General features: G+C 39.8%; 1 protein-coding gene across 1 annotated transcript in view; it reads right to left on the reverse strand.

The window, feature by feature from the left end:
• Nucleotides 1-23,767, reverse strand: part of CNTNAP2 (contactin associated protein 2) — a gene marked incomplete at both ends in the record, with an annotated part of 1,183,012 nt that overhangs the window by 653,455 nt on the left and 505,790 nt on the right. Inside the window, one exon of the mRNA XM_082307127.1 lies at nucleotides 13,244-13,391. Coding sequence (XP_082163253.1) covers nucleotides 13,244-13,391 — 148 coding nt within the window. The remainder of the gene's footprint in view (nucleotides 1-13,243; nucleotides 13,392-23,767) is intronic.

Here is a 23,767-nt window from a genome sequence, read left to right on the forward strand (position 1 = left end):
TCTGCTTGGAAGTCAGTCAGGAGGAAAAAGAAATTGTACAATCTCTGGAAGTGAGGTTGGGCTTTGCAGGAAGCTTACAGAGCCATGGTTCACATATGCAGGGAGAAGACATGAAAGGCCAAAGCTCAACTAGAGTTGAAACTGGCCAGTGTTGTGTCAGACAACAAGAAAGGGTGTTTTAAGTGCGTTAACAGCAAAAGGAGGTCTAAGGAAAACATTGGACTGATGGTTACCTGACAAAAAGGGATGAAGAAGAAGTGGAGGCATTCCATGCCTTCTTTTTACCTCAGTCTTTATTAATGCTGATAGACCTTGGGCTGCCCGGTCATCTGAATTGGAGGACCACGACTGCAGGAACAGTAATTTTCCATTTGTGGACACTGAAATTGTAAAGCACCAGTGGTATCAGTTGAATGCTCATACGTCCACGGGGCATGATGGGATTCATCCCAGAGTGCTGAAGGAGCTAGTGGATGTTGCAGCAGGACCCCTTTCAGTCATCTACAAAAGGTGTAGGGAACCTGGGCGGGTCCCTGCTGACTGCAAGCTAGTCAATGTTATTCCAGTTTACAAGAAGCACATGAGTAAACTACTGACTCTTAGTCTAACCAAAAGACCTAGAAAAATTATGGAGATCATACTGCTATTGAAAAACATTTAAAGAACAATGCAATCATCAGGATGAGTCAACATAGGTTCACAAAGGGAAAGTCCTGTCTAACTAATCTGAAAGGAAGGCAGTAGATGCAGTTTTTCTGGATTTTAGTAAAGCTTTTGGTACTGTCCCTCCCAGCATCCTTCTTGAAAAGTTGCCCAGCTGTGAGATGAGCAGGTAGATGGTACACTGGGTGAAGAACTGGCTGAACGGCAGGGGTCAAAGGTTGTAGTGAATGGGGCTATATCTGGCTGGTGACTGGTCACCAGCGGTGTTCCTCCAGCTCAATCCTAATTCAATCCTCCAGCCAGTTCTGTTCAATTCTTTTATCAATGATCTGGATGCAGCAGTTGAATGCACCCTTAGGAAGTTTGCTGATGATACGAAACTGGGAGGTGCTGCTGACTCTCTTGAGGGACAAGAGGCCTTGCAGAGGGATCTGGATAGGTGGGAGCACTGGGCAATCATCAACGGCACGAAACTGAACAAGACCAAGTGCCAGATTCTGCACCTGGGACAGAGTAAGGCTGGGCACAAGTCTAAACTGGGAGAGGAGTGGCTGGAGAGCAGCCCTGCAAAAGGGGTCTGGGGGTGCTGGTTGGCAGCAGGCTCAACAGGAGTCAGCCGTGTGCCCTGGCAGCCGGGAGGGCAAACCGCATCCTGGGGTGCATCAACCACAGCGTAACCAGCTGGCCAGAAGGGGTGATTATCCCACTGTATTTAGTGCTGGTGCGGCCTCACCTTGAGGATTGGGTGTGTGGTTCTGGGCCCCACCATTTCAAAAGGATGTTAAGATACTTGAATGTGTCCAGAGGAGGGCAGCAAAGCTGAGGGAGGGGCTGGAAGGTGTGTGCTATGAGGAGCAGCGGAGGACTCTGGGTTTGTCTAGTCTGGAGAGAAGGAGGCTGAGGGGCGACCTCATGGCTCTCGACAGCTTCCTGAGGAGGGGACGTGGAGAGGAAGGTGCTGAGCTCTTCTTCCTGGTACCCAGTGCCAGGACGTTGTGTGGCAATGGCTCAAACCTGCGTCCATCAGGGGAGGTGCAGACTTGACATGCGGAAACACTTCTTCACCGAGAGGCTGCTCAAACCCTGGAAGAGGTTTCCTGGAGGGATGGCTGATGCCCCATGCCTGTCAGTGTTTAAGAGGCATTTGGATGATGCCCTTAATGCCAGGCTTTAACTTTTGGTCAGCACTGAAGTGGTCAGGCAATTGGACCAGGTGATTGATATAGGTCACTTCACACTGAACTACTGTATTGTATTGTATTGTATTGTATTGTATTGTATTGTATTGTATTGCACTGTATTGTATTGCACTGTACCGTAGCCTAGTCTAGTCTAGTCTAGTCTACTCTATTCTATTGTAGTTTTCTTCCTACCTCCTTCTTTCCCTACCAGTACATGCTGAGGAAATCTCTGATGACATTTCTTCCCAGCCCTGCACTAGCAGAAGGGATTGAACAGGCAGTCCTGTCCCATCCTAGGCACTGGCTCTGTCACCTTGTGGGAAGGAGGCATGTACCTTCTGATGGGGCTGAGAGCTGTGGATCGTCTCGAGATCATTTCACCATCTGAACAAATTTGCAAAAAGCAGGTGTGAAGTGTGGTTTTCAAAAGTCGTCTCTGTTCATCCAGTTTAGCTGGGTTGCCACAGGATGGCAAAACCCTGCATCTCTGACCCGAGTGAGGCTCAAAGACCAAGCCCTCAGTCTGAAGCAGGCCATGCTCCTCAACTAAATGGCTGCAAATCTTTTCGAGGTGAAGCAATACCTGATCATTTTCCTGTGGATATTTTGTTTCTCCTTGTGCTCATTTTTAGAAATGCCTGAGCTGCTTCTCTTGGAAAAACATGCTAAAACACAAGAGCCTGAGAACAGCAGGACTCCATCAGAGAGAAGGTCCATCTGGCCCAACACTCTTGTCTCCAAAGCGGCCAACCATAAAACGGAGAGCCTATGAGCAGCGCAAGCCTACTTCTGCCAGGGCCCTGGGGGTGCTCATAGGCCTCAGTGGCTGGGACCGGCCTCCCCTGGGACCCCAGCCCCACCGTCTCCTGCCAAGGGCCCAGGGGAGGTGGCTCAGCTGGGCCTGGGGCCGACTGAAGTCCCTGCCTGAGCCATGCTGTAGGGGTGCCCGTCTCTGCCCCTGTCTCCTGGCTGGGCCTGGGCCCTGCACTGCAGGGAGCTGCTCTCCTGGATGGAGCCCTCAGGCCTTGGTCATGGCCTGGCATCCATAACTCTAGGCATAACAAAACATAACATAAATAAAACAATTCCATTCCATTCCATTCCATTCCGTTCCATTCCAATTCTATTCTATTCTATTCTATTCTATTCTATTCTATTCTATTCTATTCTATTCCCTGCACTCACTGTGAGTCGAATAAAAATGAGACTATTTGCCTGAAATGCCAGGAGGTTTTCAGCTCCAAAAACACTTTCAAGGACACAAATCAATAAAGTTACAAATGGAAAGAGGATTTTATTTTATTTTATGTCATTTTATGTTATTTTTTGTTATTTTTCTGAATCTGTTTCAGAGCCATGCTCACAAGCATTAACACAATGTGCATGTGTAGTCAGGAGCAGGCTGATGCATTCTTCAGTTTACCTTGAAAAAACCTCCCTTGCAGCCTGGCAAAGGCAAGGCACAGAGCTGCAGAAAGCAGCAGCAGCAGGAACACAGGCCAAGCAGGCCCTGCTTCCTGAAGAGTGACAGCTGGAAGAACGAGCATCGGTCCCGACCACACACGAAAGAAGAAGAAGAGGTGCGCGGTACCACGCGGTATTTTCCAAAGTAGGACACCTGTCGATGACAAGCCCACGTTTTGCCTTCCAAAACTTGCTCCGCTGTGCTTCTTGGCCAGTGATGCATGAAAAGCGCTCTTGTGCCTGCCCTGCGCTTGGGTTGCAGGCAGGGAGAGCTGCAAAGTGGCAGCTGCGGATGGTGCAGCGAGCCTGGAGCCCTTCCAAGCCCTGGCTGTTTGGCACAAGCAAGAAGAGCTCGGGAAACGGAGCCAAGGGAAGAGCAGAGCTCGCTCCTGCTCCACCCTTGCAATGGGCAAAAGAGCCAGGGAGAGCCAGGGCCCGAGCGGCGCCTCGGAGGTGCAAGAGCAGCAGGCGAGAAGCGAGCGGAAAGGGCCCAGAGGAGCCCTGAGAAGGGGCTGTGCTCAGTGCTACAGAGGACAAGAAGCAACCCCCGGGGGCCACCCTGGGCCCCCCTGGGAGCCTGGAAAGCTTCCTCCCCCCGGATGCGGGGCACGAGGGCCACCTTCGTGGAGCAGGAGCAGCAGGCACTTAGCCCAAATGGCCCAAAGCAGCCCTGGCAAGTGCCCGTGCTCAGTGCTGCAGAGGAAGGCAAAAACCCCCGGGGACACTTGCTAGCCCACCGTGGGGAAAAAAAGCATTCCTCCCCCCAGCTGCAGGGCACGAGAGGCCATCTTCGTGGTGCACGAGCAGCAGGCAGGAACCCAGCCAAAAGGGACGAGAGGAGCCCTGACAAGTGGTCGTGCTCAATGCTGCAGAGGAAGGCAAAAAACCCCCGGGGAGCAGTGCCAATGTGCCCGGGGGAAAATTCCTTCCTGACCCCAGCGCTGGCGATCGGCTGTTCCCTGAGCATGTGAGCAAGACCTGCCTCCTCCTCCCACGGCCTGGTCACGCCTCCCAGGAGGTGCCCAAGCCCTCTTCTCCCTCCACCTGCTGCCACCTCAGGGGCTTCCCAGAGGGGCCAAAGGCCCCCGGCCTGATCGACCTTGGGGGCAAGGATCCTTCCCGCGCCTGGCAGGGCACCGGTGGCTGCTCCAAAGCACCAGGATGCCTGGCAACATCTCTGCAATCCCATTCCTTACGGCTGCTGCCCCTGGCTCCGCTGGGGATGAGGACGGCGAGCTCTGCAGTGCTCCTCAAGAAGGCATTCCCTTGCTCTCGCTGCTGCTATCCAGCTGAAAAGGCCTGACAGCCTCGGGAAGCTCCAGGGGTTGGTGGTCCTCCTCATCTCCAGCAGCCTCGTCGAGCCTCCTCCGGTCTTCTTCCCTCAGCCCTCACCAAGTAATTCCACCGGCTCCTCAAGGACCTCCTCTGGGATGTCTTCGGGCTGCGCCCAGGCCAGCTATGGCAGTGGGACACGGGACGATGCTGCCTTTTATCCTCCCCGGGGCATTGTGACTGCTGCGTTGCCGGGTGGTGGCCCTGTGACATGGGGGTGACGGGGCCCCCCCTGCGCAGCCCCGCCCGCCGCCCCTGTGCCCAGCATCCTTGGGAGGAAGGCCTTTGGGGTGCTGGCCCCGAGGCAGTCCCTGTGCGCAGGAGGCCCAGGGGGCTGTCCCTGCCCTTGGTGGCCTTGCACTGGGCACAGCTGCTGGGCGTCCCTGGTGCCTCCTCTGCCACTCAGCTCCCAAGGACAAACCCAGTGCTGTTACTCTTCTCTCAGGCCATGGCAGAAACCAACCCTGCAGCCCAGAGACCACCCCTATCAGCCGTCCCCTCTCCATGTCAGAGCTAACGTCCATGAGGCCCCGCAGCGAGGAGGACCAGGGACTTGATCTGGCTGGGCACAAACCCAGGGGGTGTGAGGGGGGATGATTTCAGCAGCTACAGCCTGGAGGAAAGCCAAAGTGTAACCAGAGCCATAGGTTGGGATGGACAGTGCCAACAGACCACCACGTCCCATGCCTGTCAGCGTTTAAGAGGCAACTGGACAATGCCCTTCATAACATTATTTAACTTTTGGTCAGCCCTGAAGCGGTGAGGCTGTTGGACTAGATGGTTGTGGCAGGTACCTTCCAAATGAAGTATTCTCTACTCTTGATGGGCACTCAATGGCAGCAGGGAGCGAAGGGTGAGGCCACTAGAGAAGGGGCACACCATGTCACCCTTACAGGATGGAAAAACCTGAACATTTTCCTTGTTTTAGGGGAAAATTTCCCTGGTTTGGGGGAAAAGTTGGCATCATAGTGACCTAATTCTCCAAAGCCATTCTCATAAAGATGGGACTCCAGCTTTAAAACAGGACTTTGTGTAAAAACTCAAGTCAGTATAGAGATATACTGCATGTAACTCCCAATGCTCATTTTTACTTTATAAAAGCATTATTATGAATAGTTAAATTTGGTTATTTGCCATCAGCAATGCTGACTCTTTAATATATGCAGTTTCCCGTCAGAGAACTCTAACATTACCTTTGGCAGAGAGGAAACAAGAGTTTACTCATAGCAAGACTCCATTCGCCATTTTGCTTAAAATAAAAATACAAAATTCATCATCTTCACATAAACTTTAGGAAAAGAGCAGAATAAATTGAACTGAGCCTGGAAGTAACTGCATCCTTAATATATGCTTTATTCCAGACATACAGGAAAACAAAGACCAGTGAGGCCCTGCAGGCTCCAAATCAATGGCACAGAACCAAGACGTATAGTTTGAAATCTGCCAAAGTTTTTTGTTTCATCAGAAAAACCCACGTGATTTCTCTAGTGATTAAGTAATCACAGACAAATGGATCAATCAGCACTTACAGGAATGCAAGAAAATAATGCTGGCCAAAACCATCCTGAGCGTCCATTCAGGCAAAAAACATTAAAGGCGAAACTGTTGTGATTAGACCGAAGCTTTTGATTGTATTTACCTGAATGCTACCATCCTTACTTTCTGAAAAAACATAGTGTAACTTTACTTCCATTTTCTACTTTTTCAGATGTTTATGGATCCTAAGGATACTTTTAAAATCTCTATCCTCCTATTAACTGATTACAGACCACTGTATGGAAGACCCTTTCTGCAGGGTGTGTGGGCAACTACTGGAAAACCTATTAGAAAATGTTACCCTGCTCTTTTCCACAACAGAAGAGCCAGACCTGACTTTAATAAACTTTAATCAAAATCTGCAAGATTTTATCATATTTGGCCATACATCCTGTTTATTTAGCAGGGACAAGTTTTTCTGCAATCCACAGAAAACAAGTTATAGAAGAGCTTTTTCAAATGAACCAGCTACATACATCCTTCTAAAGGAAATGCTGAATGATTAAAAAAAAATGTTCAAGTGTAATTGAAAACTGCCTGAGAATACAACTGAACAAGCCGGTGAGGAATGTATTCATACAAAAGATACTTGTTTTTCTCTGACTGATTATACAGGCATTGCCAGCTAAGAAATGAACCTGTAAAGAATACACATTGTTGTTGCAGTCCTCAAAGCTGTGGTGCTTAAAAATATCTACCAGTAACCTCATTACAACTAGAAATGGAAAAATAATGGACTTTTCAGTTTGCTGCCAGTTCCAAAAAGTTGAGAGAAAAAAAAAATTCATATTGCATCAGATTAATGAAAAGGTAAAGAATAAAACATAAAGATATGTTCTTAAGACTTTTTTTACCACAAACTCATTTTATGTCAAATATTTCTGAAATGTTCCATTTGGGAAAAAAAAGAGTTAAAATTAAACAATAAGGTATTTGGAAATATTTTTTTCTGTTTCAGCCTGAATCTTCTGATTTTAGAAGTAAGTTTTTTAACGCACTACACAAATGCTATATCTTTTTTTTATATATTTTTAAAATGCAGGAAATAGATATTTTAAATTTTAAGTAGTACCTACTACCAAAACAGACACATATTTGTTACTGGCAACAACCAAGGGTAATAAATGGGCTGAAACCTGTTCTCACTTATTTTCATGTCAAAATACATGAACATGTGTGTAGGAACAATCACAACCATCTCTTTCTGGAGAGGGGACGGAGGAAAACAATCTGTGCTGAGAATGCTTATAAAGAAAGATGGCATTTTTGGTCTTAAATTGCAAAACTCTACTGTTTAAAGACTACCATGATCTGAGAATACATGGAGGATATAAGGTATCCATTTTCATGATCCTTAAGGAAAAAAAAAATCTTCTGCATGTCAAAAAGCTGGAAAGTATGCTAACAAAGAAGCAAGCTTACAAAGAGAGCACGTATCCAAACAGATCTTTAAAAGTTTGCAGAGAAAAAGTTCAACAGTTCATTTCCCTCACTCTCCATAGTTTAGATGTGAGTATTCAGCCATGCACCTCTAATGTCAGAAAGTGAATATCAAGCTATGCTTGTAGCTGCTGAGCTGTGAAGATGATGGCTAAAAATCAAACACATAGGCCTAAATAGGTATAGAACTACCCAGTATAAAAACACTGAAATTCAAGAGAAAAGGGGGAAAAAGTTTGGATGTTCAGCAGAACTCCTAACTGTCCCATCCACTGTCCCAAGCAAAGCTACCCAGTTCGCAGGGACCTCTGTTAAATGATTGTTTCAGTTCTGTGGTTTTCCCCCACATTAAAATCCCTGTACATTCAAAGCACTGTTCCTTACAGCAATTTAATAAAATTGCTAGGAATACGATAACATGATTTCACAAAATATACGCTTCAAGATGGTTCTTCCTTTCTGCCAGTTAGTATTTTTATGCAGTTCCACCACTCAGATGGTCAGAAAATCTGACCAGACAACTTAGTGGCACATTTATTATAAGTAATCAAATATCATAAGAAGAGGCAGGGAAATGTTTATGCAGATTACTGGACTACATTAGTATCATCTTCACCATTTAAGTGAATATTCACATAGGTACCAAAAGTGTAATAGCAGAAATATGTATGCATACCTTTATATACATAGAGAGCTGTATTTTATTCAGCACAGGGTGTTCCAATAGCAATCATGACACTTCAGGGTCTTTGGCACATACTTTTTTTTTTTTTTTAAATGCTATGTTAGTGAAACAAAATGTCCAGGGTATACTATTGAATCTGGCCAAGTGCAACTTGATTAGATTCCACAAAAGGGAAGTAATAGCATCTGTCTCATCTACCTTTAATAGGCCCTTTGATGTTTGGATGCAATAGATGATTCCGGACAGGATGGAGGTCTCTCATTTAGTATGTATGGCAACCATGCGAGACCAAATGAGAGATGGAGAGTTAGTTAGCACCAATGAAACCAGGCTAAGGAGATTTCAAATAAGTATCACACCAAATTTCCTAACAATGAGTATAGCTGAATGTGGAATTAACCGCCAAAGGAAACAATGGCTTAAATCAAAGCCACTGCAGGCAGACAGGATTAACTACACCAACAATTACCGAGAAGATCTGTTCAGCCCATAGTTTTTAGCACTTCAATACTTCCTAATCAGTTCTTGCAAACATTCACTCGGCTCATCCCTTAACGGCATCTCCAAACCTTATTTTTGTTCTCGTAACATGTTTACATGACCAAGGTTTTGTTCACTTTACTGTCTGGAGAGTAAATGTTCTCCATACAAACATTTATTATTTCATAAAACCCTAAGGACTGTGGTTACTATTTTTCCTTCTTTTCCCTCCCTAAAAAAATCAGTCACCCATCAGAAACTGAAACAGTAACGTCTGACACAGCACAATGCAAGTACTATAGCTAATAACTGCAACGAACAGACCTGCAAACACAGCTCAGGTGACATTTGTCCTGTCCCACTGCTTCCTAAGCATTAGCAAACAGAGCTGGTCAATGAAAGGACACGGCTCGGTTTGCAGCCAGTCATGGAGCTTTATCATTGTTCCTGCTGCCTATTTGCCTTGCGTATATTGAGTGCTTGCATGACTTTCTGCGCCTCCAAGTGGTTTTTTCCAAGTGTATCCTACACTTCAGAAGTGAATCATTTGGAATTTGAAAATTCTTACCATCAGATGTACAACCGCATCAAGAAGATTCAGACGTACGGTTTAGATGCAGAAAATCAATACAGCCATATCAAAAAAACTCTTTGAAAAAGAGGTATCAGTGACTGCTTTCCACTCATAGGATTTCAGCACCTAGAAGGTCTCATACAGTTATCTGGAAAAGCGTAGCCAAAGACTACGCAATAGTATCGCTGTTGCCATTTTGGTAGGCGTTCATCTGCCACAGGATGGAGATTAAGGGAACTATTCGTATGGCAATGATCCTGCAGGAGCTTATTATGATGTTCACAAATCAGCAGTAAAATATACTACATTGTAGTTGTCGTAGCCTCCAGATGCCACGTCTTTGCTGCCTGTCTCAAGAATGCATAAACGTGGACACCATTTGAGACAGGCAGCAAGGACGTGGTTATATAACCAACGTGCCTCTGCTCTCTGTCTCCAAAAGAGCATGAATAAAAATCTGCCACCAGTTTTCACTCAACTGATTCGGTGGATATTTTGCCTTTGGTTATATTGCTTTCTTCTCTGTGACTTGCTTTTTGATAAATGATGTCACTGCACGTGTAAAGACCTTTCTTCCCTTTACAGTGTACGAAAGAGATGATTTTAAAATGAAAGCTAAAACTCCCATTGACTAAAAAATGTTGTTTATGTATGTTACATAATAGTCTATTTGTTGTTGTTTTCCAAGCTCATTTTTCTCATGCAACTCCTCCATTAACATAGCCATTAAGCAAGTTATTTACCCAATTTTAATACTTTTTTTTAATAAGACATAGTCAGGTTTGCCCTATGGAGAATGAAAATCTTTTCTAAATTCAATGTCACCATTTATTCACAGATAAACACACAATGTTCAGTCTGAATCTTGTTGTAGAATGAGGCCCTAATTCTTTTTTGGTGACTTCTATGAGCTCTTCTGTCAGAAGACAACCCCACAGATCTCATCTACACAAAATACAAAGGTGCATTTTCAAAGACAGCCCAGATTTCAAACTTAAAGCAAAATAAAACAAAAGTGAAAGAAGAACGTTTGGTAATGCTATGAACTTCTCCAGGGAACAGATGTGAGCTCTCATACCTGTCTGGAACTCACACCTCTTTTTTAACTTTAATTTGCTGGGCAAGGAAGAACATGGATTTCACCTCTGGTAAAAAAAAAAAAAAAAAAAAAAAAAGTGTATTTTACATGCATAGCCAAACAAAATAGGAACCAGAAAATACGGCAATTAATGACCTGACTTTTGAATAAGCAATTGAATACGAGGAAGTATTTTTCTTAATACTCTAAGACTAATGACCAGGTTGCATTAATGTGAAAGGAAAGAGTTTTTGTAGTCACTAAGCGTATGGCTTCCCAATTAACCCTTGCTTGCACTGTGAGAAAATACCCAGTTTTTGTATCTGAAAACATACTCTCTAAAATAGCTAAATAAAATAAAATTATATATTCAATATGAAACTATAAACTTAAAGAAAAATTATGATTACAACATAATAGGCAGCCTTTTTATTTAGGTAAAGTTTCCAAAATTTGGGGCAGATTTGACTAGTAGCCTATCTTTTAATCAGGCTTTGAAAATTACTGATTATCTAAATGGCCAATTCCTTCAATGACAGCAGGATTAATCTGCAAATCACACTGGTTAATGACAGTGCTTATATTTATATGCAGATATATCTAATCATACGGTTAAAAACTTTGCCTCTGCCAAAGGACACGTCTACATGGAACAATATACCATTATATAGCTGGCTCCAAATGACACGTCTGAAGACAAGTTGGGAATTTGTACACGCTACTCCCTTGTTCCAGTAGTCATACTAAAGGGCTGCCTTTCTCTCTCTTAATACAGTGAAATTTTATTTTTTCTTCTCACCTGCTCTGCTGCTGTCTACTAATACCATTTTGGGGACAGCCCCATTCCTGCATGTAAAAACCACACTGCATTTTAGGAGGGTTTTTGAAAGAAAAGTCCCTATACACATAAAAATGTAAAACATTACTATTCATGTTATACAAAAAAACCCCAACAATTATTGAAATCACTTCTAATACAAACAGACCAGCAATACTCTCTCAGTAAAATTACAAAGTTTTGTTTGGCCACCTCAATTTTTCTGTGAAGACACATTTTATCAGTATTTTCATAGTTCCAAACATTGTTTCCTTGGCAGACACTTTTTATTCTCCTCCAAAAGTCTGTCAAACAAGCAACTTTTCATGAAATAACTGAAATAATTTTGTCAACAAGCTGTGTTTTACTTTTTCTCACATTTCCTTTAAGCCTCTGTCATGTACCTACAGTATTTTGTCTATCCATTTCATCAAAAAAGATTACTACTTTTACCTGTAAATACTGCAGCAAAGATCTTGAGTTTTATTGCTTGATTCTGCTACATTTTTTTCTGTTAGAGTGTCATATTTCACAGTAAACTAGATGTTGGTTTCTTGTATCAAACACTTGAATTTGCATTTGATGTACAAGTAAGGAGGTATACTTAAAAGTAAGTATTCATCACACTGCAAAATTAACCTCGCTGTAGTGTTTGGTACACTTAAAACAGCACGTAAAACATTTTAGCAGTATGATGGTAAACACTTGTTTATTAAGAGCCATGTACTGAATAATCACAGTGGTACCTAAGACTTCAGAAGCTCAGTTTCCCTTTGAGTAAGAATAAACTTTAGAATAACCCACCGTTCCTCGGATTACAGATACGCTGTTGTCTTTTTACAAATGTATCTAACAGCCGTGTGTGCTCTCAGCACCGCAGCACCAACACCACAGCAAGTTTGATTTGATTTCTCAACTAAGCTGCTGCAGCTGCTGGGAAATTCTCTGTGGTTTAATATGTATCTTTTTAAAAAAATCGGGCTTTAATTCATTGCACGTAAATAGGAAAAATAATACCAAAACTCTATTCTTCGTAGTTCTTATTGGTGCTAAATGAAAGCATATGGCCTTTTGACTATCCATCCACATCAAAACAACTGAAATCACAAGGCATTTTTCTTTTTTGCTAGTTAGGATGGCAAAGTGTTCCCATATGCCATATACTACCCAGTGAAGTCAACGGATGAGACTTCCAGATGTGTGCTCCTTACCTTATTCTAACACCTGGTTATTGAAAGACAAATCTCAAATAGCTCCTTCCAGCTAAAATATCAACAAATCCAGGATACTGCATAAAAATACATACTTAGAAATAGGACATCAGACACTGAATTTCCTGCAGGTTTGTAAACTTTCTTTAAGCGCTGGCTGGATTGATTTCAAGGAAGGGCATTTAGAAACTGCCCTTGCTTTTCTTAAAACATAATCAGTTCTGCTCTGAACTTCAGAAGCATTTGTACCATTGGTCATCCGGATTTCAAAGGAAATTCTAAAGTCATATTCAAATACTAAAGGAAAAACCTCTGAAAAACATGTCACGTATTTAGACAATATGAGCTACTCTGATAGAATTCTTATTTATTTGCTTTAATTTTATCTCTAGCACCAGGCAATGAATTATGTCCCGTTTCCCAGTTGTTCCCCTCAAGATCCAACATGACATTTGTCTGAATACTGTCTTTCTCTCAACTGGCCTGTTCAAGCTTATATAATAGTAAAAGTCTTCTGCAAAAGCAACCATGAAGATCAAAAGGAGCAACTTCAAAGTACTACCGTGAATTCCAATGTTGCATCTTCCAGAGAAGAACAAACTAGCAACTCAGAGTTAAGGTTACAATAAATATTTCATGAAGCCCTGGGCAATATAATTAGCAATCCTGGAACATCTTAATCTATCTAAGCAAAAAGTACTTGAGATTCAGATTTAATCTGAGATCCAAAACCAGCTTTTTTTTAGGGGAAGAAAAAAAAGGATAATAATGGAAAAACTTACAATAGGAGCAACCGTAGACTTCAATTCTTAACCCAATTTGGCCCTCTCCGTTCCAGTCCAAAGGAACTATCCGTACATAGCGAGCAATAACTGGATGTTGTAAATCATGCCGGACCACGCTATCAGAGTTTGTATTTCCAGGAAATGCCTAAGGGAAAGAAGAAGAAAATTATTGTATTACATCTATCTCACCTGCTATAAAGGTTCTGTTCTAAAGGAAAACACTAGGTAGCCAAGTCCTCTGAGTGCCTAGGTTACACTGGCATTTGGTTTATATGTTTCTTTGCTAGTGACCAAATGAACAGTTGATTTACAAACTTTCACAAGAATACCAAAACAGTAGCACTGAGACCTCTTTGTCCACAGCAGATATGTTGAAAACATGGAACAGCTGCTGCTAGGTAAGAAAGCAATCCATTTTGCATCACTAATCTGTTACTCGGTTATTAACGTGTTAATAAAAGTGTCCAACCCAGAGTGGGTTTTCTGGGGAAGAAGATACCCATCCTCTATCGGTCAGATTACACACACCAGTCGTTTTCCTGTAAATAAGAACACTGAAATAACTTGCTTGCTACAATGAACAGGGACCCCTTCAATTTCTCAAATTGCTAAGAATTTAAAAATCTTCCTTTACTTCTGATGTACTACTCGCTAGAACGTGAGTGTCCAGTCTCTTTCCTAACCATAGCTGTCACCCACAGCACAGCCTGGTTTTGGTTAATAAAACTTTGGAAGTCGGGAAAGGACACAAGAGCTCTCAAGGGAGTTTTGAGAATCAATGAAGTAAATATTTAGCACTTGGTTTGTAGTTTTGTACCTATCGGTAAAATATTTCACAGCATCAAGCTTAAAAGTAAACAACATCTATTAGTTAACAGACTATTTTGTTGTCTTGTCAGTTTATGGACAATCCATTCATTCACTGATGGCAGATGTTAAAGACTATCATTCAGGCATCCTCAAAATTTTCAGAGGAACTTTCACATCTCTTCATAGATAATTTTCAATAGGAATGAGTGTCTTGTAACAGTGAACAGAATAGTCATAAATGAACAGAGAAAAGGTGACCCATTACTAGAGAGCCTATAAAAATAAGAAACTTTTGTGCATCCTCATAAAAAAAGATATTTTTGCTACAGCGACAAAAATACTCCGTAGTAGTATCTACACAGTTGCCACCTAAATAAATCCATTTAAAATCCTACAATAAATACCCATAGTGGAATGAAAAACAAAGAAAGAATCAACTGGGCTGTAAGGAATACTACTGCAAAATATAGTCATCAAAAATTTGAAAGAGACAAAATTTAAGTTGGCCCTTTGCATACAGATGTAGCAATACCTAACTACATGCCCAGAGTGTCTTAACTCCAAAAGGGTATCTTAGATGAATAATTATTTTCTACAGTGCACAGTAGGTATAGGTAGTGGGAAACATAAGGAAGGTCCACAGGATCCCTTCCTTGGTGGACTCCAAAAATATATTTCCTATATTAATGGTTACATTCACCTTAATTTTTCTGCACTGCAGCTATTAATGTGCTAAATGATGATGACGGCACTCCTCACTTTATAACTGAGCTTGTATGATACATTAATTAATGCCTATGGAGCACTTAGATATTTGAGTGGTGTTTATAAGGAAATTAACAGTTACGTCTCTGAGCTGAATAGAAGACAATAAACAACAAAGGAAAGCATACACTGAATGAGGACAAAAAATCCTATTGAACAGCTGCCTATGCTCTTAGTCTTGTTCTAGGAATCACAGAACTTCATGGAGGGAATAAAGATTTTGATCCTCTAAAAAAATATATTTTAGTGAGCATGCAAGGTAATGCTCCATATTTCAAGAGCAATTTCTGTTTGGGCATGTCTTAATTTTGTGATGCTTGGCATAATCTTATCAAAACTCTCTTAATGTAGGTTTTTGCTGCTTGTTTTGTTTTGGGATTCGTTTGTTTATTTAATTTGCTAAAAGTATTAGGGGAAAAGGAAGCTGAATATAGAGGGCATGATATATTCCATGTAATTTGATTAAATGATTGACAAAAACTGATTCTCAAAATCAGAATGATTTTCTGTAGCTCTCCAAACTTTGTGCCCTAACTTGTGCTTTACCAGTCCTTTGTCAGAAAGGCTTAGAGCTGAAACCAGAAGGTGTTTGATATTTAGAAGGTTTCTATTGGTATATGATCCAGTAACTCTTGCTGAATGCATAAACACAGTCAATAGACAATAAGGCAGTCTGTCAATTATTAAAATGCATTCCCTTTAGCCTCCAGCAGAACAATATCTTTTAAATACAGCCTTCATTTAGATAAATGTGGTACAGTAATACACGCTCTGTGGATAATGCAAACATCAGGCCAAAATCCATCCCTGCAAGGCTGAAAAATCAATTTACAAGACCTTGTGAATTATGTGCTATTGCTGCAAAATCTCCTTTTCTGACCGAGAATTGTATGTGGACTCAGAAAGGCAGGTTCTCATTAAAAATTGAGTTTACACAATTTTCAAAGCCACATGTTTGCTAAGGTTAACAAACAGTTTAATAAGATTTAAAGGTATAATTTAGACCCACATCTCTAATAGGAGATTTGTTTTAAACAGGGAGTGAATCTCTGGCTAAAAGAAATATAGAAATGTACAGTAAGAAGCCCCCTTACAAAACTATTTTTCAGAAAAGGGTGGAAATACCTGTATAAATTAAACAAGTTTTTCAGATTATTAATCTCATGAACTCGCTTAAGTATTCTTGCCAGTGCTTTTCATGAGTAACGTGGTTTTTTCTTTAGCCCAAACTGGGAAAATGACCAAAACGGCTCACTTGTCTGTAAAACACGTAGCACTGTCTCACCAGTCCAACTCCAAAATCCTCTGTTCTACAAGCCATTTCTCTTGTATTGGATACTGACTTCTGTAAGCTGTTTTATAAGTTTCAGCTTCCATTGCAATGAAAAGATCGGGGGTGTTGTGAGTAACAACCACTTTTTTCAAAGACAGTGCTCCAGAGGACAGCAAAGTAATAAGAATGAAGAAAGGTAAGAAACTATGCCCCCAAATCCTTTCCAAGTACTGCTTTAAAACATACGTTGAGTAGAGTTTTCAAAAGCACTCACTAAGAGTTTTGCAGCTGGCTTCCTTAAGAGTAAAATCTGTTCAGCTCCAAGTATTTTTCAAAAATCACTAGGGCAGGTTTATAGGACAGGTAATATATTTTAGTGGGCCAACTAATTAAGTTAAAAAAAAAGCGCTTTTGGCATAGGAGATTTCTTCAGCAGAAGTAGCAGCAAAAAGAAGCTGTATGGTCTTTAAAATTCACTTTGGCTTTATCAATACGCTTCAGCCACACTACTGTACATAGAGACACAGTAGAGATATTCAATATAATTTTCCTTTCAGAAACAAAGACCCTGAGAGAAGTGAAGGTAAGTTTTTGTGACATTTGGAAGAAAAGTCAGGGAAAGTTAAGATTCAGACTCAATTTTTTTTCCGGCATTTACAGAACAACGATATTCTAATCAATAATTATAAATGTTAAAGCTAAATTTTAAATTTATAGTAGTAGTGCATATTAGTATATACATATAGTATATATGTAGTATATACATATGTACTATACTAATATGTAGTGTGTATATATAGTATATATGTATATACTAATGTGTATAATGTATATACTAATGTGTATATATAATGTATATACTAATGTGTATATTATGTGTAATATATATGTATATACTAATATGTAGTATATACATATGTACTATACTAATATGTAGTATGGTACATATATACGATATGTATATATAGTATATATATGTATATAGTAGTATTGTACAGTAGTAAAGTAACATACAGCTTAATAGTATTATTTAAGTAAAACTGACAAAAATGGGTTTAGTTTCCTGTAAAAGGACAGTTCTGCAATACCATTCAGTACTCAACTTTATGGATACAGCAAGACCATTACAAAATCTCATTTTGGGAAAATGCTTTGATCACCTTTTACAATAAAGGATTAAAAAGAAATTCTCAGCATTAGAAAAATTATCTCTGAAGTAAGGAGGCTCAAGACGGAATGAAAAGAAACGTTATTAAGTGAACAAAAGTGGAAGTTTTCCTACTTTAACCAAAAAGGAAAAGAATGAAAGAATGTTGGTCAGAAACTCCACCAAATGAACAAAAAGACATTTGCAATCTTTCAACTCTTAGTGAAGCAGAGAAAAAAACCTGCACTTCACCCAAAAATATCATCACACATATACCAGATAACCTAACTTGCTTATGGGGAAAATTAACTCTTCACCTGACTTAATTCAGGTGAAGAATTCTCCATCCAAATTAATGATTTATTCAGAGACAAGCATTAAAATTACTTGAATGTATGCTCTTTCTAATGTGATGTAAAAATAGGGCAATGCATCGAATAGTAGGATGACATTTCTTTTCCAGTTAAAAGAGGAAGAACTAATTTTTTTTCGTAACTTTCTTTAATTACTAGTAATTTTTTCCATTACTTTAATTATATACTTACTATTATATTTCTTGACAGTTATATTTTGCCATTGGCATTTTAAGCAAAGGAGGGAATAATTTATGGGTCTGAATTTATGAAAAAACCCTAGGCTTCTAGCTTTATTTTGACACAGCAATAGTGAAAACGCTACAGAGTCTATGTTCCATGGTACTAGAGCTCTATAAATGGCTCTCATAATCAGAAATAAAATTGTGGTATTATCAAATATGGAAACATCCACAGACAGATAGAAGATGTCTATGGGAAATATAATTGGGTTTTCTTTGAGGACTCCAAGGTGAGTTAAGCAAGAAGCTGGCTAAACCTTAAAATTTTTATTTTACAGAAAATCCCCAAAATTAAAAAAAAAAAAAAAAAATACTTTTCCAAAACCTAGAAGGGTTACAAACTTGAGAAATTGATAGCTTTGGTTATGGCTGTCAGGCCTCTGCCTGCAGAGCAAAGAAAATCTGGAAAACTTTGTTCTTCCTTTGAGTTCGCAAGACTCTGCACCATCCAGGAGAGGAGCAGGGCAGGCTCGGTGCTGGGAGCTCTTGGCCAGCAGTGCTGTGGAAGGGTGTTTGGCATAGGAGGGCAGTCCAAATCCAGGAAAAATTCACATCACATATTGGTTCTGCACAAGTTGACTAAAATCCACAGTAGATTTCAGGGAAATCAAGATGTTTCAAAAAAGTGTTCCTGTTTTACCACAGGAACGTTTTCCCAAGAAAGCCCCTTAACTTCATTAGAAAATTGAGTCAAGCTCTAAGTACCTCATTGCTGCTGAAACATTTCTCTGCTGGATACCTATGAAAATCAAATGTATGATGTAAACTGAATCAAATGTATGATGTAAACTGAAATAGCAAGAACAAAAGGACTGGGTAAAGGAAAATGTTATGAGATTAGCTTCAAGGAGGAAGGGGGGAGAGGAAAAAACAACAGTTGGTAAGAAAACTGGTTGCAGAAGGAAAGAAAAATAGCAAACAAGCAGAAAAAAATGAATGGGTCAGAAAGCAACAAATTCAGGTTTGGTCAATTTTAGCTCAGTTTTGAGATGGTCCTGTACTTTCATGTTCTAGTGCTGCGTGGAGTAAGAATAGGTGATAAGAAGCGGCAGTCTTTTGCTTAAAAAAACAGGTCTTCATACTCTGTATTGAACAGCACAATCAGTAACACTTCAGCTTGCATACTCTACTCTTTCCTTAAAACCAAACCAAACCAAACCAAACCTGTTCACAGCATAACAACATTTCTATAGCATCCTTCATAATCATCTCACACAATAATGCATCTAAATAGAAAAACAGTATCTGAAAGCAATTAGAAGCTATAGCAGGTATTTTCCTTATCCCAAATGATGAAACCCCCAAATGATACCTTCAACAAGTGCTGAATCTCATTTTTGAGACTCACAGTTATAAAATGACCAGAGCTCCTAAGAGCTCAGGATTAACAACATGTGGATAAAATAAACATTATAATGCTGCTGGTGGTACTCTCTGCTCATATGAACTTGATTTCACTACCAGTGATACTGGTGAACTCCCAATTTACAGCTACCCACATCCCTCCTTCAGCCACACATCTCAGTTAAGCAAGTTACCTATGTTATGAGTGTAGTACCACCGATTTCTGAAAAACTACTCACGTACTCAAAGTAAGGAACTTGGTCAAGTACCCACTTTAAATCAGGTCTTAAATTAATATATAAGGACTGCAGTGATTTCCAATGCGATCTCCAATGAAGAGAGAAACAAGAACAGTAGGTTAATTAAGTCAAGAAAATTGAGACACTGCTGCTCTCACTGTATCAGTTCAAGACCCTTTAAAACCAATATGCAAGCAATGATCACTGCATTTATATCATTCTTCTATTTTAATTTTTTTGTTTGTTAATAGCAGAACACTTATGCAATCTTGTACTGAATATGTGTATGTGCGTCCATGTGTCTTTCTGCCTGTCAGTCTTCGATCTTAACTTTGGAGCGAGCTCACTGGGCCAATTTCAATCAAACTTTGATAAAGAGAAGGAAATCTAAATATTTTACATATTTGTAAGGTGGTCAGTGAGAAGAAATATGCATCTTATTACCATCTAGTAACAGGCTTTCAATACAACTGAATACACCTCTTTTCTATGCTCAAAATATTTCCTAGCAGTTTTTAAACAGAACCATAATTTTGATCACATTACTCTCTTAAATTCTCTACTGATTCCCAGGGGGTTTACTTTCAGGTTCAAATTCTCTCTTTGTATGCTAAAAACATATTCTAACTATGTATGCATTATAATTAGATGTATAGCATCGTGTAATTATCACTACATCCAAAGAATAATGCTAAAAGCTGTATTTGTTGCCTTTTACCCTTTCACATCTCCCAGCAAAACCAAATGATTCAGCAACATAACATTATTGATTTTTATAACATAATACACTAATATTTTATAACTTTATATTACATGAATATTTGAGGTAGGACATCTGAGAGTATACATGTGTATAGACTGGGGTTTTTTGTTTGATTGTTTTCCCGGCAAATCCACTTAATCCCCCTATTCCCCTAACCTTTCGACTCAAGAACAAGAGGACACAAACATATGGATACTGCCAAGTTGTACTTTATGGGACATCACAGACGGCATCACAGCAAAGGCAGCAACAGACTCGCGCTTCTCCACATCCTGAAATCGAACATAATATCCCAGAGATGTGCCAAATAGCTCAGGAGCAAATATCTGATCCCCTTTTGGTGTGGACACCAAATATAACATGAAAAACTTCTACTACTGATATTCACAAAGTTAGCAGATGATTTTCAGGTCTGCATAATGAACAAGAGATTTCAACCCCCGTGGTGAACCATGTAGGCTTTGTTCAAGATGACACAAAATGGTGAAAATTTTCAATTTTTTTTAAAACCTAAAATATACACCAGAAATATTAAGTCAAGTCAACACTGAAAGATTAAAAGGTTTCCTGAAGAGTCTTAATGAATCCCTGAATAACATTATTATATTCATTTATTTCCATAATTACATGCTATATACTCCCCAGAGATTCATACAGTACCCAAAGAGATATTACGATTGTCCATCCTGATACCCTAAAAACTTGAGGTTGCAGTACCCTGAGGTTTTGGGGTGTTTTTTTCATTTTTAACTATATTTACATTCAACAAGAAAAACAGCTGAGCTTGATTTGGAAACTTTTGCAAATGAAAGTCTATCCTTGTCTTTGGCAATTTGTTCCCGAGATTTAAGATCCAGTATTTACACCTAGATTGAATTTGTGAAAATACAACCTTCCAACCATTGAATAATGTTGCATCTTTGCTGTCAAGATCAACTGATTGCACCATGAGTAAAAATTTCTTAACACATTGGGGAGTAATCGTTAACTTGCTCTTAGTCTTAAATAAACTAAACAGGTTTTAACTCTTAGACACTTCAGGTCATGGGGAAGACCCACTCCAGGGATAACTTGGGGGTTCATAATGAATAAGACTGATGCCTTCAAGCTGGTTCCTTTATTTGCATGAGACGATAACATATAGGGTGTGCCCTATAGCACAGGAGCTGGATTCTCTTTGTGACTGACCCAGAGCTCCCATGTGATGCTAGACAAATAAGTTGCAAAAAACTTCAAGGAAACTTAGTATAGTTTCTGGGGCACAAAAGATAATTAGGTAGCTTTGACTTAATCTTTCACTGACTCATTTCCACATATAAAATAGGGAGTAAAAATTCATTTGTTTTATGGGGTTGTAAAAATAAAATAATACTTATTAAGCAGTTAGTCAAGTATTCACATGGGTGCCTAAATTAGAAATCTGAGCCTTTTGTGGTCAGTGAAGCAAAGTGGGAGATAGGAACTAAATTAAAAGCTTGCCACTCTTCACTGGCTACACAGTAAAACATAAATTTTCCTGGGTGTAATATAAATGTATTCTACAAAATGAAGAATATAATCAACAACTTAGTTCCAAAAGTTGCCCGGTGACTGATTCACGTTAGCAGAAAAAGAACACAAAAAAACAGTGTGAAATGGTTATAGAGCCAGAATAAAAACTGCTTTTGTCCCAGGGAGTTGTGAGGTTTTATTCATTAATAGACAAAAATTACTTTTGCTACATCTTCTGTAGAATGAAAGAGAGACAGGAAGAATGTGCTTCCAGACTAACTAAATACCATTGCAGCCATGACTGCAATAACAGCAACAGCTGCCTGATCACTGGCTGCTGGGCTCCAGAGCTCAACAGTAACAGCAGCTCTCACCTTGAGAAGAAGCGCAACCACAGAGGGACCCAGCGTGGTCCTTGGTTCCTTTTCCTCTCTAGTACTGATGTACTTGGCAATTTTCACACGCTTTGATGCTTTTTAAATAGCTTTTAAGTAATTTTCAGAACAGTATTTATTCCTTTTACACCAGTCTGGTCTCAAAGCTCGTTGTGTGTCTTCTACACAACTCCACTACTCTGCTGGGTTACTTATATGAAACTTTGCAACCCAAGAAGTTGAGGCTCTTACTAGCGAGTGCACTTCTGAGAGGCAGGTACAAACTCAGCAATGTCATTCCACACCCCCTGCACTTAGTGCATCGGATTATAAAACTCCGAAACTCCCTGCAGGAAAAAGTACAAAACCAAAACCTATTTTCAATACTGTTTAGAATCTTCTATATTCAGTAGGGACATAGCAACTAAATAAAGAAAGCTTTTGAGCTCTTAATTCAGTTATATAAACAACATTCTCTGCCCATGATAGAAAGCCTTAATTTGTGACTTCAATTTATAACTATAAATCAAAATTACCATGCTTGCTCTTTTCATATTCTTTCCTTTCGAGTGATGAGGAAATCAGGATGGTCAATTTTTAAGATAAACAGTTCTCAGTTATGAGGGGTTTTCATCCCTATGTGAAATCACAGAAATGTCCAAAGACTACTTTTCAGATCATTGCAATTCTGCCTAGACTATTAGCCTGCAAGAAACAACCCTTAACCAAAACACGTGCCATATCTGAAATACTTTGTTACAGGAATACAATTGTAAATCAAGCTGTGAGGAATAAAGTCTGGGTATTGTATATTAATTGCTTTAAGTTTGAAGTTAATATTGTATATTGAGATAACAATAAACAAACTTTTAAGAAAAAAAATTAAAAATCAGGTGTTTTTCCAGTATACTTTCTGTATCTGTTTAATGCTGGGATTATAGTTAATTGCAAATAGCATTTGCAGTTCTCCATAACTCAAATGAGCTTCCCAATAATGGGAAGTAAGACTGGATAACAACGAAATAATAAGCTTTCCTTAAACATGTCGTCAGCTGTCCTTAAAACATATTAAAACATTACAAAACTACAGAAACTTGAAAAGTATGCATCTAATATAGTTTTCTATAGTTTTGTTTTTGTATGCTTCCAAGTTGTCATGTTTATGAAAGGAATAAAATATATGTATAGTATTAAGTCCTAAGATTTAGCAGACAATGCCTAGAGGAAAAAAAAAAGGAGAAGTATTACTATTACCATTTAACACTAATACATGTCCTGGTTTCTGGCTGTAGGTGCAGTACTCCCTGAATATGTCAAGAGGGAAGAAAATAAAAATAACTTATCTCAAATACTTTCCATGCACTAAACTCAGCCACTCCAATGGCTGACGCAGTTACCAGCGGTACCTAGGATACAGGAAATTTCTAGCCATTTTCCTTTTCTTTCCTCCTATTTGCCCTAGGCAGGGCCCATATTATGAAGATCACTACCTCAAGTCAAGATCTTCTTGACAGAGGATCACAGGTTTAGAACCTTTTGCTCGGTGGCCCAGGACCAAATATAAACCAAATATAAATACGGGAAACATCAATGTGGATCCTTTCTAGAACTCAGGACAAGTTTAAAAGGGCTCCAAACACAAAGAATCATAAGAAAAATTGCAAGCAAACACAAAATTCCTATCTCAAGCAGAATACGTGGAGTAGGACTCTTTAGAATA

Source organism: Platalea leucorodia, assembly GCF_965183815.1.
Source record: "Platalea leucorodia genome assembly, chromosome: 1".
In the NCBI taxonomy this organism is placed as follows: Eukaryota; Metazoa; Chordata; class Aves; order Pelecaniformes; family Threskiornithidae; genus Platalea; species Platalea leucorodia.